Source organism: Scyliorhinus canicula, chromosome 13 (assembly GCF_902713615.1).
Source record: "Scyliorhinus canicula chromosome 13, sScyCan1.1, whole genome shotgun sequence".
Lineage (NCBI taxonomy): Eukaryota > Metazoa > Chordata > Chondrichthyes > Carcharhiniformes > Scyliorhinidae > Scyliorhinus > Scyliorhinus canicula.
The window spans coordinates 28,619,982-28,639,025 of NC_052158.1; the positions used below are offsets into that span (position 1 = coordinate 28,619,982).

The 19,044-nt window shown below is 46.7% G+C and overlaps 1 protein-coding gene across 1 annotated transcript; it reads right to left on the reverse strand.

Annotated features, from left to right (window-relative positions):
* Positions 1–6,060: 6,060 nt before the first annotated feature.
* LOC119976743 (zinc-binding protein A33-like) lies at positions 6,061–17,472 on the reverse strand. Its single transcript, XM_038817478.1, has 6 exons — positions 16,902–17,472; positions 16,716–16,811; positions 15,352–15,585; positions 11,865–11,887; positions 11,648–11,763; positions 6,061–7,000 (listed from the first exon to the last, which is right to left on the reverse strand). Exons 1-6 carry the CDS (start codon positions 17,313–17,315, stop codon positions 6,453–6,455), a joined length of 1,431 nt encoding a protein of 476 aa, XP_038673406.1. The 5' UTR covers positions 17,316–17,472; the 3' UTR covers positions 6,061–6,452.
* Between the last annotated feature and the right edge of the window lie 1,572 nt (positions 17,473–19,044).

A 19,044-nucleotide genomic window follows, 5' to 3' on the forward strand; every position in this document is an offset into this window, starting at 1 on the left:
TCTCCAAGGAGGGCGGCACGACTCACGCCGGGGCAATTTTTGGGGGGCGGGAGAATTTGCAGGAAGGCTGGGGCAGGATTCACGCCGACCCCGGCGATTCTCCGACCTGGCAGGGCGGTCGGAGAATCCCGCCCATGTTGTCTGGAAATTATCGGACACTTCGACCTGGTTATTACTAAAACATTTTACGCAGGTGCCCCATCCTCCTCTCCTGTCCCCGTGCATTAATTGGGAATACCTTGCTTTTCCCCATATTAACCCAACTTGTACCCCAAAAAGTGGCCAAACTTCAGCCAAATCCCCGTAATTTATCAAAGCTGACTGGATCCAAAATATACAGCAGGAGAGCATCCGCGTGCAAAGAAATTGGGTGCTCAACCCCTCTCACGCTCAATGCCGCTCCACTCAATCAAACCCGTAAGCACCATTGTCAGCGGCTCAATTGCCAGGGCAAAAAGCAGTGGAGAGCGCGGACACCACCACATCTTGTCCCCCGGTGTAACAAAAAATAATCTGGCCTGACCTTGTTCGTCTGAACACTCACCTTAGGCGCCTTATACAGCAACCAAACCCAATCCACAAACCCGTGCCCAACCCAAATCGTTCCATTATCTTGAACAAATAATCCACTCGACCCAGTCAAAAGCCATCTCCGCGTTCATTGCCACAATATCTTCCACTTCCCGGCCCTCTGAGGGAATCATTATAACATTAAGCAACGTCCGTACATCCACCGATAGCTGCTGCCCTTCACAAACAGGTCTGGTTCTCACCTATCACGTCCGTCACACAATCCACTATCAGCGCTGCCAGTACCTTCGCCAACAACTTCCAATCTACATTCAACAGCGAGATCAGCAGATGTGATCCACACTGCTCCGGGTCTTTGCCCTTCTCTAGAACGAGCGATATCCAAGCCTGAGACAGCATGGGGGGAAGCTCTCCCCTCACCATCGACTGATTATACATCTCCACTAGCAGGGACCCCGCTCCAACCCGAACTTCTTATAGAATTCGACTGGGAACCCATCCGGACCCAGGGCCTTCCCCACTCGCATTGACCCCATGCAATCCATTAACTCTCGCAGCCCAATCGGAGCCCCAGACCCTGAACCTTCGCCTCTTCATCCCCTGGGAACTCCAACCTGTTGAAAACACCATCGCATCCCTTCATCCCCCACTGGAGGCTCCAAATTATACAATCTCTGGTAAAAAACCTCAAAAACCCCGTTCACCTCCTTCAACTCTGATACCACTATGCCCCTATTGTCTCTCGCCCTCCCAATTTCCCTCGCCGCCTCCTTCTTCCTCAGCTGGTGTGTAAACATCCTGCTATCTTTCTCCTCAAGCTCACAGACCGCCCCTCTGGCTCTATGCAGCTGCCCCACCGCCTTTCCCATGGACACCAGCCCAAACTCCATCTGGAGTCTCTGTGTCTCCTTTAGTAAAACCTCCTCAGGCACCACTGAAAACTTCTGATTCACGCTCAGAAAGTCCTCCAGAAACCTCAATTCTCTCCGTGTCTACGTGGGTTTCCCCCGGGTGCTCTGGTTTCCTCCTGCAGTCCAATGATGTGTGGGTTAGGTGGATTGGCCATGATAAATTACCCTTAGTGTCTGAAAGGTTAAGTGGGGGTTACGGGGATAGGGTAGATACGTGGGCTTGAGTAGAGTGCTCTTTGTAAGGGCCGGTGCAGACTCCTTCTGCACTGTAAATTCTATGATCTATGAACCTTCACCCTTTCGCAAACCCCCTTATCCGGCAACAATCCAAAATCCAAAATCCACTGCGGTCACTGATCCTCCCCCTTCACCACCCGCAAGTCCACCCAATGTGGTGCGTGGTCAGAGACCACAATCTCTGAATTCTCCAATCTGACCACCCCTGTCAACAGCGCCTTATCTAAGGCAAATAAATCAATCCAGGAGTACACCTGGTGCATGTGCGAGAGAAACAAAATATCCTTCATCCTCTGCCTCTCAAACCACTACCCCCTCCGTCTGCCGCATACGTTCCATAAGCCCCAGCAGCTCCTTTGCCATGGCTGAAACCTTCAAGGACATAGGGCACGGCTGGCCAAACCTAGGACCTAGATTAGTGTAAAAATCCCCCTCCATAATCAGCCAGTGCATGTCCAGGTCCAGAGCCTTTGCTAAAACCCGCCTCAGAAAAGCCACATCATCCTGATTTGGGGCATATACATTCACAAGCACCACCGGCATCCCCTTCAGCTTCCCAATCACCATCATAAACCTACCCCCTGTCCCGTCCCCCCCCTCCCGAGTCACTTACAATACTTCTCACCTCGAAAACACACCCTCTTATTGATCAGCACTGCCACCCCACTCGTCTTCATATCCAACCTGCCCCAACCAACCTTTTCCTTTGGTTTGCAGGTGCAACAGGCGATTAAGAAGGCAAATGGAGTTTTCGCCTTCATTGCGAGAGGGATGGAGTTCAAGACTAGGGAGGTTATGCTGCAATTGTATAAGGTGTTAGTGAGGCCACACCTGGAGTATTGTGTTCAGTTTGTGTCTCCTTACCTGAGAAAGGACGTACTGGCGCTGGAGGGTGTGCAGAGGAGATTCATTAGGTTAATCCCAGAGCTGAAGGGGTTGGATTACAAGGAGAGGTTGAGTAGACTGGGACTGTACTCATTGGAATTTAGAAGGATGCGGGGGGGGGGGGGGGGGGGATCTTATAGAAACATATAAAATTATGAAGGGAATAGATAGGATAGATGCGGGCAGGTTGTTTCCACTGGCGAGTGAAAGCAGAACTAGGGGGAATAGCCTCAAAATAAGGGGAAGTAGATTTAGGATTGAGTTTAGGAGGAACTTCCTCACCCAAAGGATTGCGAATCTATGGAATTCCTTGCCCAGTGAAGCAGTTGAGGCTCCTTCATGAAATGTTTTTAAGATAAAGACAGATAGTGTTTTGGTGTTCAAGCCGGAAAGTGGAGCTGAGTCTACAAAAAATCAGCCATGATCTCATTGAATGGCGGAGCAGGCTCGAGGGGCCTGATGGCCTACTCCTGCTCCTAGTTCTTATGTTCCTTTGCCTCGTCTGTCCCCCACCTTCAGGTGCGTCTTTTGAGGAAGCACAACGTCCGCCTTGAAACCTCTTAAATGCATGAAAATGCAAGGGGAGGAATTCTCCGCAAGGCCCGACACCGTCGTGAAACCCGGAGAGTTTCACGACGGCGTCGGAGGCCGCTCCTTGCCCCCTATTCTCTCCCCCCCCCCCCCCCCCCCCGGGGGGGGGGGGGGGGGGGGGGGGGGCTAGGAGCAGCTGGTCGTAAATGTCGGCCGGCGGGCCTTGTTGCTGGCGTCAAGGCCCGGCGCACCGAGAATGATGCGGCGGCGGCGCCTAATGATGTCAGCCGCGCATGCACAGGTTGGTCGGCACCAACCGGGATCGAACCCTGGTCCTCAGTGTTGTGAGGCAGCAGTGCTAACCACTGTGCCGCCCCTGTTTGAACCCTTCCTGATGGACTCAGCAAAAACACACAAACTGACTCCAGATTTGATTGGAAAGCTTTCTGATTCCTACCCATTGATTGAAACTGCACGACTCATGCTTGTATAGAGCAATTATATCCAACTGTGGATTCCCTCTCCAAACCCGATTTTGGAGAGCCTATCCATCATGTAGGTGTGCAATATTCTACCAAAGGCCTTCTCCTGGTGCAGGCTGATAACTGGGTTATCCACACCACCATCCCGCACATAGGCAATTGTATCTCTGAGTGGTGTGAAATTATCAGCGATCCTCCTGCCAGGTACAGAGTAGTTCTGGTCAGGGTGGATCACTGACTCCATAGCAGACCTGACCCGATTGGCGATGACCTAGGACAAAATGTTATAGTTCACATTTAACAGTGAACTGGGTCTCCAATTTTAATTTCCTCCCCTTCCACTTATAGGGTGACGATGACTTTCCTCATGGATTCTGACATCCTGACAGCCAGGAGCATCCTCTCACAGAGTTCTAGCAGGTCTGGCTTGATCAGTCCCACAGAACCAAATACAACTCAGCCGGTATGCCATCGCCTCTGGCTGGTTTAATCTTCTTGAAGGTCTTTAGTCAACTCATCCAGAGTTAGCGGGTTGCCCAGACTCTCCCACATACTGTCGTCTAAGGCTTTTGTGTTAGAGGATAGGAAAGGCCGTGAGGCCGTGCTGTCTGTTGGTTACACGTCATAGAATCTGGCATAAAAGGATTTGCTGATCCTCAAAATGTCAGATAGCGATGATGTTACCAAGCCATACTCTTTCTGCCTCTGTACACAGGGCTCTCTCTCATCCTGCTCCATGGAGCGGACTCTGGATCAGAAAATGATCATGGAGGCTGCCGCAGCAAAGACTGAGGCTTGCTGGGCTCTTCACCTCTTAGATATCCTCATTGGCATCAACCTTACCCCCCCCCCCCCCCACCAATGGCAGTAGGAGTAGATTCAGCGTATTTTCCTTGATTCGGGACATTTACCTCCTCTCCTCTCTCACCTTTAGAATACATTTGAGCATAAAGAACATTTTGATGTTTGCCTTGAGTGCTTCCCACCAGTGTGCACGAGACTCAATTAGGGGTTTCACTATTCTCCAATGTTTGTAATCTCTTTTGAGTTCCTCTATATTTTCTGGAATCAGCGAACTCACATTCAGTTTCCAAATCCCCCAGCCAACCCTCTGGTCTTCCTGTAAGAGTGTCCTCCTTCACAAGTCAGAATCCAGAATCAAGTCTGGCTTGATCAATACCAACTTTAAACAAATGGAGGAAAGTTACTGCACAAATTCACATTTATCCATTGATGCATGTTTAATACAATGAATAAAATATTTATTAAAACAAGAAAAAGTGAACTATTTTCCATCAAAGAAGTTGGAAAGATCTCAATACAACAAGAAATGGATTAAGGTTCCCATTATTCTTTTGGCCCCGCAATATCTTTACAGACACATAAACCAGTGAAGAGTTACCACTAGCTTGACAAAAAGGCTTCTCACTTGGAACTGGCATAGTTGCAAATGGTTTTTTTCTGATGACTTCCTGAGCTTCCACTTGATGCTTCTCACCCAACTTTAATTTTCATTGTTTTTTCAACTACAGAGCTAACAAATGGTTTCCCTAAACTCAGACTTCCAGTGCACCTCTGCTAAACTGAACACTTTTACTGAGTCCTATAACTGATTATTCAGTTGACTACTGTCCCACGAGCCGTGTAGCTTTTCATCTCAGAGAGCTTAAAAGCCCTGTCTTTTCTCACTGACAAACATTGAACACTCTCTCTCAACTTCTTCCTCTTCTGAGTCCGCGTTACTGGATCACCGTTGCTAAGCAAGAGTAAAGCTGCTCTATGTTATTTCTTCCAGTCACTAAACCCATATCTTCAAATTCAGTGGTTGTAACACCTCATTAAAAATAAATTTAGAGTACCCAATTATTTTTTTTCCAATTCAGGGGCAATTTAGCGTGGCCAATCCACCTAATCTGCGTATCTTTGGGTTGTGGGGGTGAAACAACGCAGACATAGGGAGAATGTGCAAACTCCACACAGACCGGGACTGGGATTGAACCCGGGTCCTCAGCGCCGTAGGCTAACCACTGTGCCACCGTGCCGCCTAAAAATGCATTCAGACAAACAAACCCAAAAGACTGGAAACCTTTTAGTCTCAAGTCTTTCCAGACTCCCTGGCACCAAGGTTCACAAGCAAAACCTAAAAGACACTGAAACCATTTTTACCTTCTTAACACACAAATAAATAGATCAAAATTTTACTTTGAAATATCATGCATTGTTCGTAACCCCTTTTATTCCTCTCATATATTATGTTAAGCTTGCCACATCTCGGTGGCCTCCTTTGTCATTACATAGAAAATAGTAGCAGGAGGAAGCTTTCGGCTCTTCGAACTTGCTCCGCCATTCACCATGATCAAGGCTGATCATCCTGCCTTCCCCTCCTCTTATCAGTCCTTTTGTCTTCTATCTCCTTTCATCTTGACCTTCCAAAGGGGGGGGGGGGGGGGAGACGGGGGGGGGGGGGGGGGGGAGGGGGGGGGGGGGGGCTGTGCTGTATTTATTGGTGCATTTCTGCTTGTATTTCATTGCTCACTGTCATTGTGGCCTGTTGATTATCCATATTCTCCACCCTTTTGAGCTTCATTTTACAGGAGCCTCAAGAACAGTTGTCATGAGGTTTATTGGATTGATTCCAGGGACGAAGGACCTGTCTTATGAAGAGAGATTGAGCAGTTTTGGCCTAAACTCATTGGAGTTGAGAAGAATGAGAAGAGATCTAATTGAGGTATATAAGATGCTGAAGGGGATTGACAGGGTTGACGTAGAGTGGTGTTTCCCCCTGTTGGACATTCTCGAACGAGAGGTCATAGTTTTAGGCTGAGGGGTGGCAGAATCAAAACAGAAATGAGAAAGAATTACTTCACTCATAGAGTCATGAATTAATCCTGCAGATTGTCAGGGGAGCTGAGTTTTTCCCACCATGCTTCTGTCCTGGACAGAAGATGGGGAGGAGTTTCTCAGTGAAAGTGTGAGTGAAAGTGTGGAGGTGGGACATGTTGTCTGCATTGTAAAATGACACCTGTCCACCCTCATAGTCCAGATACACTCCGATCTTATTGATGTTCACTGTTGGGAAGAGCCGGGTCCGTGAGGGCGATGTCCCAGCAACATAGTCGCAATCAGGTAGCAGCCATATAGCCCAGTATCCGGTCTCAGGTCTGAGGCAGATCCCGCCTTTCCTATTGACAGATTCTCGTGCCAATCCAATAAACCACTCTGTCTTCTCGGCCACCTTCACCTCCCAGTAGTGCCTCCCCGATGTGAATCCTGCTGATCCCAGGATGAAGGCAGAGTGATCAAACCTCTCCGGGGTGTTAGTGAGCATTTGCCGTTTGTCTCCGAGTCGCACACTGATCCAGTCCTCAGACACGGTGAGCTGGGGATGAGCTGTGTTCGGATCCAAAGTCAGAGAGGCTGGAACTGCGGACAATTTACAGTAATACAGTGAGTATCACAGAAGAATCATAAAATCCCTACAGTGCAGAATAGGCCATTTGATCCATCAAGTCTGCACTGCCCTCTGAAAGAACACTCTACTTAGGCCCACTCTTCCACCCTATCCCTGTAACCCGACCTAACCTACACATCTTTGGACACAAAAGGAGAGATCTAGGGGATGGGGAGGTGGATTGGGAGCTGCATGATTTTAGGTTCTCGGGCGTGGGTGGGATTGTAAGGATCCTTTCTGTTTGTTCCTGTTTATTCTCTTCATTCCCCTTTCTTTTATTTTTGCTGTTACATTTATGATCCTTGGGTGTTTAATGGATTGTAACTTTCAGGCAAAGCAGCTTGTACCTTTAATGCAGACTGAAAGATCCAGAAGGCTGTGCTGTTTTAGGCTGGTGATTGTGGAGAGGCTGACCTCAGAGATGACTTGGTTTGATTGATTTGGGTGGTGGCCAATGAATTGGCCCAAAGGGCTGTGCTCTGCCCAGTAATAGGTGGTGATTGGGTCTGATCCCGCGGGAATGTTTCAGAGATTCAAGGGTGGAGTTTTGCTTTCAGTTTGGCTCCTGGCTGCTCAGAGGAAGGATCGTTGTCCCCTCCCCTCTCTGTTTCTCTCCAGAAAGACTGGACTGGCAGGAAGCCTGGATGAATTTATATATAAGAAAAAAATTACAGGCTGTACAAGCAGGGGAGAACTGACCAACTCTCTCTGCAGAAAAGGCAGTTGTAAACCAACCATCACTCTCAAGAAAAGGCAGAGGCCTGGAAATACACCACAAACTGAAAGCAGAGTTTAATGTGAAGGGGCCTCTCTGGGAAAAGTTGTGAATTATGCATTTCTAAACTACTGAGAAGATCATTACAGGCTACAAACCAAGCACTTTAGTTTGCAAGCGAGCTGTGAATAAAGGATGCTAAATAACCACGATTGGAAGAAAATACGCTTATCCTTATTATTTTCCCCTCTTCCCCCTCTGTGTTTGTCTCATAGAATCATAGAATTTACAGTGCAGAAGGAGGCCATTTGTCCCATCGAGTCTACACCAGCTCTTGGAAAGAGCACCCTACCTAAGCCCACACTTCCACCCTATCCCCGTAACCCAGTAACCCCACCTAACCTTTTTGGACTCTAAGGGCAATTTTTTATCATGGTCAATCTACCTAACCTGCACATCCTTGGACTCTGGGAGTAACTGGAGGAAACCCACGCACATGGGGAGAATGTGCAGACTCTGCACAGTCAGTGACCCAAGCCGGGAATCGAACCTGGGACCTTGGAGCTGTGAAGCAACTGTGCTAACCACTGTGCTACTGTGCTGCCCATACCGTGCTGTCTGTCTTGTGTTTGTGTGTGTAAAGAGTGGGACAGTAAAATGGGGGTAATAGGTTAGCTTACTTATTACACAGTTGTAATTATTGCATATTTCATCATTATCCTTGTTATAAATGGACAGAAATTGTGTTTCAACATAAAAACCTGGTGACAGTAATTATTGGGAAGCTGAGGACCAGACTTTAGGTATTTTGTAAGATTATTGGTTAATTTACTTGTGTTGTAATTCCAGGATGAATGGGGCTGGGATTGACCGCTCACTTGCCCTATGTGTCATAACACGACACAGATCAGGTCAGCCATAACCTTATTAAGTGGCGGAGCATGTTCAAGGGGTAGAATAGTCCATTTGTTTGTATGTTCGCTCACTCGGGATCTCTTTACATTTCTCTGTGACCTCTTCACAGCTGACATTCCCACCTAGCTCACTATAATCAGCAAACCTAGATACATTGGCCTCCGTCTCCTTGTCTAAACCACTAATATAGGTTGTGAATGGCTGAGGCCCAAGTACATATCCTTGAGACACTCTACTAGTTACAGCCAGCCAAGTGCCCCATTTATCGCCACTCTTCTAGTCACAAAATCACTCATTGACCATTACCCTTCACTACCTACATCTCATAGAACCATAAATGTTTACAGCATGGAAACTGGCCATTCGGCCCAGCTTGTCCATGCCGCCCAGTTTCTGGATCAATCAGTTTCTGAACCAATTTTTGGATCCAACTTGCCCATGAGTCCCATGGCCTTTTACCTTTGTGACCAGTTGATCGTATGGGACTTGTCAAGCCCGGCCAAAAATCTATACAGACTGCATGAAGAACACTCCACTCAACAACCCTCCTTGGTACCTCCTCCCAGTTTCAATATAGTTAGTCAGGCATGACCTTCCTTATGAAATCCATGCTGACTGGTTACAGTGTGGACTTTGTACATTCAGTAGAGTTGGCTGGCAGCTTCCCATGCTTCGTCATAGGAACATAGGACTTAGGAGCAGAAGTTAGCAATTCAGTCCTTTGAACCTCCACTGAACTGCTTCCATTGCCACCCCATTTTCTTCAAATAAGTAGACCAAAACTGGACACAATTCTCCAGTTGTGGTCCCACCAGCATCTTATACCATTGCAACAATACTTCTTTATTTTTAAAGTTCAGTCCTTTTGCAATAAATGCTATAATTTAATTTGCCTTTTTTATTACATAGTGTACCGGAATACCTATTTTCTGTGATTCAAGAACAAAGACATTCAGATCCCTCTGCCCAGATGCATTTTGCAATCTGCTTTCCATTCAGATAATAACTTGCTTTTCTATTCTTTTGACCAAAATGAATAACCTCACACTTATCCACATTAAACTCCACCTGCCAAATTTTGGCCCATACTCGTAGCCTATCTATATCCATCTGTAAACTCTTTATCTGCTTTTCACTGCCTGTTTTCCCAACTATTTTAGTATCATCCGCAAATTTTGCTATGTTACACTCTGTCGCTGCCTGCAGATCATTTATATGGATTGTAAACAGTTGAACCCGAGGACTGACCCCTGTGGCACCCGCTAATTATAGTTTGTCAGACTGAGAAGGAACCATTTATCCCAACCCTCTGCTTTCTATCAGTCAGCCAATCCTCAATCCAATCTTACCCCCAGTCCCCTGCGATCACACCTCCTGGATCAATCTTTTATGCGGCACCTTGTCAAACGCCTTCTGGAAGCCTAGATATACCACATACTCAGGTTTTGTATTATCAACCTTGCTAATTACATCCTCATGGAACTCAAGCACATTTGACAAGCATAATTTACCCTTCATAAAACCATGCTGACAATGGTGAATTGAGTGTCTTTCCAAATGTTGAGTCATGTCCTCTTTAATGATTGATTCCAGCAACTTCCCCACCACAGAGATCAAGCTAACCGGTCTATAGTTTCCTACTTTTTGCCTCTCTCCCTTTTTGAATAGGGGTGTCATATTAACATGTTTCCAATCCACCAAGACCTTTCGAGAATCCAGGGAATTTTGAAATTCCATAGCCAATGCATCCACTATCTCTGCTGGCAACTTCTTTAATACCCTAGGGTGCAGGCCATCAGGTCCTGGAAACTTATCTGCATTTAGTCCCAGTAGTTTATTCAACACTTGCTCCCTAGTGATGGTTGTTGCACCAAGTTCCTCTGCATTAACTGCAGTTTTTGGAAATTTGTTATTATCCTCTACCGTGAAGACAGAGGCAAAATATTGGTTCAGTGCCTCCGCCATCGCGGTATTCCCCATTATTACCTCACCAGTGTCATCCTCTAAAGGGCCAACATTTACTGCAGCTATTCTCTTCCTCTTTATATACTTATAGAAGCTCTTGTTTTCAGTGCTTATGTTTTCTGCTAGTTTTCTTTTGCAGTTCATTGATCCAGAGACAGTCACGCGCAAGCAAAGCACTGGACAGAGTAGATTGGTAGAAACTGTCCCCATTTGTGGAAGGATCGAGAATCAGAGGGCTCAGGTTTAAGGTCATTGGCAAGAGGAGCGACATGGGGGGGGGGGGGGGGGGAACCTCACGGTACCTTTGGGGCCTCACGGTAGCATGGTGGTTAGCATCAATGCTTCACAGCTCCAGGGTCCCAGGTTCGATTCCCGGCTGGGTCACTGTCTGTGTGGAGTCTGCACGTCCTCCCCGTGTGTGCGTGGGTTTCCTCCGGGTGCTCCGGTTTCCTCCCACAGTCCAAAGATGTGCGGGTTAGGTGGATTGGCCATGCTAAATTGCCCGTAGTGTAAGGTTAATAGGGGGATTGTTGGGTTACGGGTATACGGGTTACGTGGGTTTAAGTGGGGTGATCATTGTTCGGCACAACATCGAGGGCCGAAGGGCCTGTTCTGTGCTGTACTGTTCTATGTTCTATGTTCTATGAACCTATTCACACAGCGAGTGGTTAGAATTTGGAATGTACAGCCTGAGAATTGGTGGGGACAGGATCAATCGAAGCATTGAAAGAGGAAATTGAATTGTTATCTGAAACGGATGAGTGCGCAGGGCTATGAGGAGAAGACAGGGGAGTGGCATTAGGTGAAATGCTCCTTTAGAGGGCCAGCGCAGACACGATGGACCAAATGGCCTCCTTCCATGCACTAACCATTCTAGGACTCTATGCTGTAGATTCTATGAGATTGGAGAGCCATCCCTGGAGTAACAAATGGCATTGCCCACATTCAATCTGTGGTCAGTAAAATCAGGTTGTGCTCTTCTCATCTGGATTCAAATTCCGCAAAAGGAATCTAAAAGCTATACCGGGGTTAATGGTGTCCATCATTGATCTCCATGCTGCATACTGTAAAGGGCCTTTGAACTTTCCAACTGGCAGGGCCGCATCTGCCACTGACTGTATTTTGAATTTCTCATCGGTTCTGTAAGAATTAAACAGTTGTTGCAAAAATAAATTGACCACAAAAACCTTGCTACCTTGCTTTTAACTTAAAACAGAATTTCAGTAAAATGAATGTCCTACCTCCTCTTCTGACAGGCCTCCTCCTAAAATAAACAAAATACAAAATTGTGTTCAGGGAGACTGACCACCCACGTCCAGATGGCAGACATCAAGCTCACACTGTCACACGTTGCTGGGAATCTACGTACTACTGCTGGGTCAAACAGATGAAAAGACTATCTAACTGTTCCTTTTGAAATGAATCAATGAGTTGTACTTGGGTTTGGGGGGAGGTGGGGGTGAGAGCAATATTAATATTTATTAATACAAAAGCGAGGGAGTTATGTTAAACTTTTATAAAACACTGGCTAGGCCTCAGCTGGTGAGCTGCATTCAATCCTGGGCACAGCTTAGAAAGGCTGCAGGACAGCCTCATGGAGCCGGGGTCCCAGGTTCGATCCCGGCTCTGGGTCACTGTCCGTGTGGGGTTTGCATATTCTCCCCGTGTTTGCGTGGGTTTCGCACCCACAACCCAAAGATGTGCAGGTTAGGTGGATTGGCCACGCTAAATTGCCCCTTAATTGGAAAAAATGAATTGGGTAGTCTAAATTGATTTAAAAAAAAGAAAGGCTGCAGGACACATTTACTAGATGTTGTCACAGATGAGGAACTTCAGATACGTGTCTGTCTCCCTTCAAGGAGGCACGGTAAAATTTAGCATATGTTCAAAATTCTGAGGGGGTTTCACAGAGTAAATGGAATCATCACAAAACAGAGGAGGCTGTTCAACCCTTTGAGTCCATGCTAGCCCTCTGTAGTATAATCCAGTCAGTCCCATTACCCCTCCCGGCAGCCCTGCCAGTTACTTTGTCTTAAGTGCCCATCCAGCGTGACAGAATCTATGCAGTGCAAAAGGAGGCTATTCGGCCCATTGTGTCTGCACTGGCTCTCTGAAACAGCATTCCACCTAATCCCACACCACTGCCTTGTCCCCGTAACCTTGCAAATTCTTTATTTTCAGACAGCAACCTTTTGAATGCCTTGATCGAGTCTGCCTCCACCACCCTCTCAGGGAATTTGTTCCAGACTCTGACTGCTCCCTGTATGAAAAGTTTCTTCCACTCATCACTTCTGCTCCTTTTAAAATATCTTTTTTTAAATTCCCATTAAGGGGCAATTTAGTGTGGCCAATCCACCTACCCTGCACATCTTTGGGTTGTGGGGTAAGACCCACACAGACACAGGGAGAATGTGCAAAATCCACACGGACAGTAACCCGGGGCCGGGATCGAACCTGGGTCCTTGGCGCCGTGAGGCAGCAGTGCCAACCACTACACCACCATGCCACCCCTCTTCTGCTCCTTTTGCCCATTATTTTCAATCTGGGCCCTCTTATTCTTGATGATCCTTTTGAACGGGAATAATTTCTCACTAATTACCCTGACCCTACCCTTCAGGATCTTGAACACCTCCATCAAGTCTGTCCTCAGCCTTCTTGTCTCCCAGGAAAACAGTCAACCTCTCTAATCTATCGTTATAGCTACAGCTTTCTATCCCTGGAATCATTCTTGTCAATCTCTTCTGTACTCTCCACAATGCCTCCACATCCTTTCTCAGGTACTATGCCCAGAACTGGAGGCAGTGGTCCAGATGAGGCCTACAAGTTCAACATGACCTCCTTACTCTTGTACTCAATACCCCTATTAATCAAACTGAGTTTGGCATATGCTGTATTACTTGCTGTCTCAACATGCCCTACCATCTTCAATGACTTCTATACATCGAATTTCCTTTTTAAATTGCTCGCCGAACCAATGTCCACTCTCCTAGTAGTTCCAGATCATTAATACTCAGTGTAAAATTGTTCTTATTATTTCATAGAATTTACAGTGCAGAAGGAGGCCATTCAGCCCATCGAGTCTGCACCGGCTCTTGGAAAGAGCATCCCAAGGTCAACACCTCCACCCTATCCCCATAACCCAGTAACCCCACCCAACACTAAGGGCAATTTTGGACACTAAGGGCAATTTATCGTGGCCAATCCGCCTAACCTGCACATCTTTGGACTGTGGGAGGAAACCGGAGCACCCGGAGGAAACCCACACACACACGCAGACTCCGCACAGACATTGACCCAAGCCGGAATTGAACCTGGGACCCTGGAGCTGTGAAGCGATTGTGCTATCCACAATGCTACCGTGCTGCCCCTAACTCGCCCTGCATCTCTTGCCCACAACGTTATTTATGTAATTAAAGAGAGGACTGCTTCCACTGGCCTGACCAGAAAGTATAGATCTATGGCAACTAGCAAGGAAAAGAGGGAAGAATTTATTTAGTAGTGAGTTGTGATGATGTGGAATGCACTACCCAAAGAGTGGCAAAAGCAGATTCACTTGTACATTTTAAAAAAGAATTTGGATGAGTTCAAAATGAAAAAAATGCGCGGGCTTTGGGAAAAGAGTGGGGGTTCAAGAAGGGGTATAGCATGGGACTAATTGAAAAGCCAGGAAAAGTTCATAGACTGTTTTCAGGGTAGTTTTAAAACAGCACGTTCAGGAGCCAACTATAGAGTTAATTTGAGTATAATTATAGTTAATTTTACTATAGAGTAAAATAACCTGGACTCCCACAGTCCAGGTTATACCAGAATTGCTCTTGTGCAACAGGGTAGGATTAATTAAAGACCTGATGATGATGAGCAGCGATCATAATATGATTGAATTTTACATTCAGTTTAAGGGAAAGAAGCGTGGACCCAAGACTTGAGTTTTAAACTTGAATAAGGGAAATTATCAGGGCATGAAAGTGGAGCTAGCTGGTGAACTGGAAAATTAGGTGAAGATATAGGTTAACAGGATGTTGAGCAGAATGTTGCCCCTCCCCATCAGGTGGATGAAAAAGCACCCAAATCCTACATCCGATAGTCCTGGCCTGGATTTAGCTCTCACACTTTGGTTTACAATGGGGAATAACAGTGAGGCTCATTATTATATTTAAAGTCCGAACCTACCTCTTGAGGGAGCAGACAGATTGGTCACCCTGCCCCTATGCTCATATCTGATGTGGGTGGGTTGGAGTTGGGGGGTGGGGAGCGGAATCATGATTCAGCGTTTTTAACAAATTTAGAGTATCCATTTTTTTTTCCAATTAAGGGGCAATTTGACATGGCCAATCTACCTAGCCTTGCACATCTGTGGGGGTGAGACCCATACAGACGCGGGTAGAGTGTGTTTTTTTAACACTCGAGTCTCCAAGCCGACCCAAATTTCCTATGAATTGAATAGCAATCTGGATTGCAAAGGGTTCCGGAGAATATAAATTTTAGGAAATACTGGAGTAATTTCCAAACTGTGTGTCAAGAGCAAGGCAACTGATACTTGGGAGTTTGCAAGTATTCCCCAGAATTTGCAAACAGTATGGGGACCATGAGTTCAGTCATAATCACACATTGACTGGGAATAAGAACAGTTTTGAGTTTTTCAGCAAATGTTGCATTTATTTCAAAGTTACTTCCGATTATTTTGCAATTGCCGCATTTCATGGAAGTAACCTGCATTATATTCCTCACCTTCAGAAACTTCACTCTGTCCCGTTGCTCCATCTGTTTTTGCAACTTGGAAAGCTCCTCCTCAATGGAATATAAATTCTCCTGAATTTTCTGCAGGTTTTTCTCCATTGTGCCCAGAATCCTCTCCTCCTCCTTCCTGAGATCTCTGAGTAAACGCTGCTCTTTCTCAGTGAGAATCAGGCGCATTTTGCTGAACTCGGATGTGATGTGGATCTTCAGACTGCTTGACTGCTCCTGGTCAATGAAATGTGTGGGGGAAAAAAATAATCAATTGAGCGGCAAGGTGGCACAGTGGCTGTGCATGGCACAGTGGCAGTTGTTGGGGGTGGCACAGTGGTTGTGGGTGGCACAGTGGTCGCGGGTGGCATGGTGGTACAGTGCCAGTGACCCAGGTTCAATTCCAGCCTTGGGTGACTTGTCTGTGTGGGGTTTGTACTTTCTCACCGTGTCATAGAACATAGAACATAGAACAGTACAGCACAGAACAGGCCCTTCGGCCCTCGATGTTGTGCCGAGCAATGATCACTTTACCCAAACCCACGTATCCACCCTATACCCGTAACCCAACAACTCCCCCCCTTAACCTTACTATTAGGACACTACGGGCAATTTAGCATGGCCAATCCACCTAACCCGCACATCTTTGGACTGTGGGAGGAAACCGGAGCACCCGGAGGAAACCCACGCACACACGGGGAGGACGTGCAGACTCCACACAGACAGTGACCCAGCCGGGAATCGAACCTGGGACCCTGGAGCTGTGAAGCATTTATGCTAAATACCATGCTACTGTGCTGCCGTGTCTGCGTTGTTTTCCTCCGGGTGCTCCAGTTTTCTCCCACAGTCCAAAGAATTGCCCTTAGTGTTGGGTGGGGTTAGTGTTATGGGGATAGGGTGATGGTGTGGGCTTGGGTAGGGTGCTCTTTCCAAGAGCCGGTGCAGACTCGATGTGCCGAATGTCCTCCTTCTGCACTGCAAATTCTATGATACTCTATAATACTATGTGCAGGTGAGATGGCCATGCTAAATTGCCCTTAATGTTCAAAAATGTAGGTGGGGTTGCGGGGATGGGGTGGGGGGAGTGCCTGGGGGTATGCTTCTTCAGAGGGTCGGTGCAGACTCAATGGGCCGAATGGCCTCCTGCGTTGTAGGGATTCTATGATTCTATGTCCCACATTGGAGGGAAACAAAACTCACCCAGATTCACCTGAGGAAGGAGCAGTTATCCGAAAGCTAGTGTTTGAAACAGACATGTTGGACTTTAACCTGGTGTTGTAAGACTTCTTACTGTGCTCACCCCAGTCCAACACCGGATCTCCACATCATGGCTACCAGAAAACGGGAGCAGTTGCACCCAAACTTACCCTAACTTCAGAAATCTTCCCTATCTGTTTCATTTCCGTATTCAGAAACATCGATTTCTTCTCTGAGAGAGATTCTAAAGCTGATTTCAGCTGATCCTGGGATAGGGAAAAGAGATACAGGATGAAAGGGTCAGACTATGATAACGCGATCAAATAATCTGGTAATAAAACCTGTCACCAAATTACCTTGTAGATTTCGACCGCTTCTTTAATGGGCATGAAGTTGTGCGCTTTGTGTTCCCGCGCATCCCTGCAAATCAAACAGATCAATTTCTTGTCGGTTTCACAGAACAGTTTCAGTTCTTCCTGATGTTCCTCGCAATGAAATTTACTGCCCCCCTCTCCTGGATTCAGGTTTAAATTCCGAGCTTTCTCCGCCAGACTGGCTAAATTCCTGTTGACGGTCAGCTTTCTGTCGGGAAACTCCTGCCTGCACTCCGGGCAGAGATTCCTCTGCCTCTGTTCCCAGCAGCCTGTGATACAGGAACGGCAGAAGTTGTGTCCGCACTCCAGGGAAACCGGATTGGTGAAGACATCCAGACAAATGGAGCAATTTATATCTTCGATCCAACTCTCGGGCTGCTGCTGTCTGCAGGCCATGTTCACCAGCAAGCGCCACTTCCTGATTTTAATCCCGGTTTCGGTTTCGGCGTCCCGATTTCCAGGTCAAATCAAGTGCAATATTCACGGAGTCCCACTTCCTCCTTCAAACCGAGTTCCACGCCCTCTTTCAAACCAGACCGCCAGGAGTCGCTGCTGCCGCGGGATATTTCTCAAGCAAACGTTTGTTAAAGATTGTTTTTCCTGAAAGGAAAGGAAACGCTCTTTGTAGCATTTGAAATCATTTATTTTCATCACAAAAGTTTTTTCAAGTGACCATGACCTAATTATCCTGGATTTCGTCATTTTTTAAAAATTGCTCCATCCTACGAATATCATACGGTCGATTAACTTAATGCAACGATTTGAAGCGCAAAATCCAGAAAGCGCACGGTGGGAGGCAGAAATATTTGCGTGTGGACGTTGCGGTACATTATGGGGCCAGTACTGCGGCACACATGGACACAGACACATCAAACGCAGACAGACACGCGCGCGGATAGACACATACAATTTATATTAATATAGGACCTTTAACCTTACACTGTGCTTAATTAATTGCGAAAAAAACAGACACAGAGATACAGATGCACACACATAGGACACACAGCACTGTGCGATCAGGATGTACATTTATATAGATAAAAGCAAATTACTGCGGATGCTGGAATCTGAAACAAAACAGAAAATACTGGGCAATGTCAGCAAGTCTGTCAGCATCTGTGGAGAGAGATGGGAGCTAAAGCTTCGAGTCTGGATGAGTCTTTGCCAAAGGTTAATGCCATTCACACTGACATCACAATGCAAAGATGCCTGGGCCGCAGGGTGGCACTGCTGATTCAGCGCCAGGAATCCGGGTGACTGTGTGGAGTTTGCACTTTCTCCCAGTGTCTGCGTGGGTTTCTTCCGAGTTTTCCGGTTTCCTCCCACAGTCCTAAATTGTGCAGGTTAGGTGAGGTTACGGGGATAGGGCAGGAGGCTGGTCCTAGCTAGGGTTCTCTTTCCGAGGATCGGTGCAGACTGGATGAGCTGAATGGCCTCTTTCTGCACAGTAGGAATTCTATGTGTCTGTGAGACGGCCACACTCAGACGCACAGAAATAATTCATACCGATATCTCTAAAAATCCACAAGCAAGATGAATCTCAGTAAGAAACCACATACTCTGCCCAGTCCTGTGATGGGGTTTGTGCTCTATATTTCAAACTGCATGGAAATTCCTGACAAGCGCAATGTTTAAAATGACCTCTCCCTAAAAGAAAAGCAGGAATTATTTAATAAGAATGAAAAAGTTGTCCTCCAGTCCCGGGACTAACGTCCCAATGGACAAGCCTCCAAGGGATCAGGTTGAGAGGGGCTTTCTAAAATGGGAGATCATAATCTTACAATAAGAGGAAGAAAATTTAAGACAGAGTTGAGGAAAAACTATTTCTCCCAAAGGGTTGTGAATCTGTGGAATTTGCTACCCCAGAGTGCGGTGGATGCAGGCACAGTGAGTAAATTTAAGGTGGAGATTTCTACACTGATTTCTATTTGGTAATGGGTTGAAGGGTTATGGAGAATGGGCAGGTCGGTGGAGTTGAGGCCAGGATGGCATCAGCCATGATCACATTGAGGGTGTTAGGCTCGGGAGGCTAAATTGCCTACTCCTGCTCCTAGATTATGTGTTTTAGGGAGGAGATGCTCTGGCTGGTTTCGCTAACCAGCACTTGGCCTGTAACATTGTAGGT

Bases quoted from the DNA above. Each gene is read 5' to 3' on its own strand.
- LOC119976743 (XM_038817478.1), bottom strand. From the start codon at position 17,315: ATGGCCTGCAGACAGCAGCAGCCCGAGAGTTGGATCGAAGATATAAAT. The intron at 11,888-15,351 runs GTGAGGAATATA...TGTTTATTTTAG, and splicing joins ACAGAGTGAAGTTTCTGAAG to GAGGAGGCCTGTCAGAAGAG. The intron at 7,001-11,647 runs GTATAGCTTTTA...AATTGTCCGCAG, and splicing joins GATGGACACCATTAACCCCG to TTCCAGCCTCTCTGACTTTG.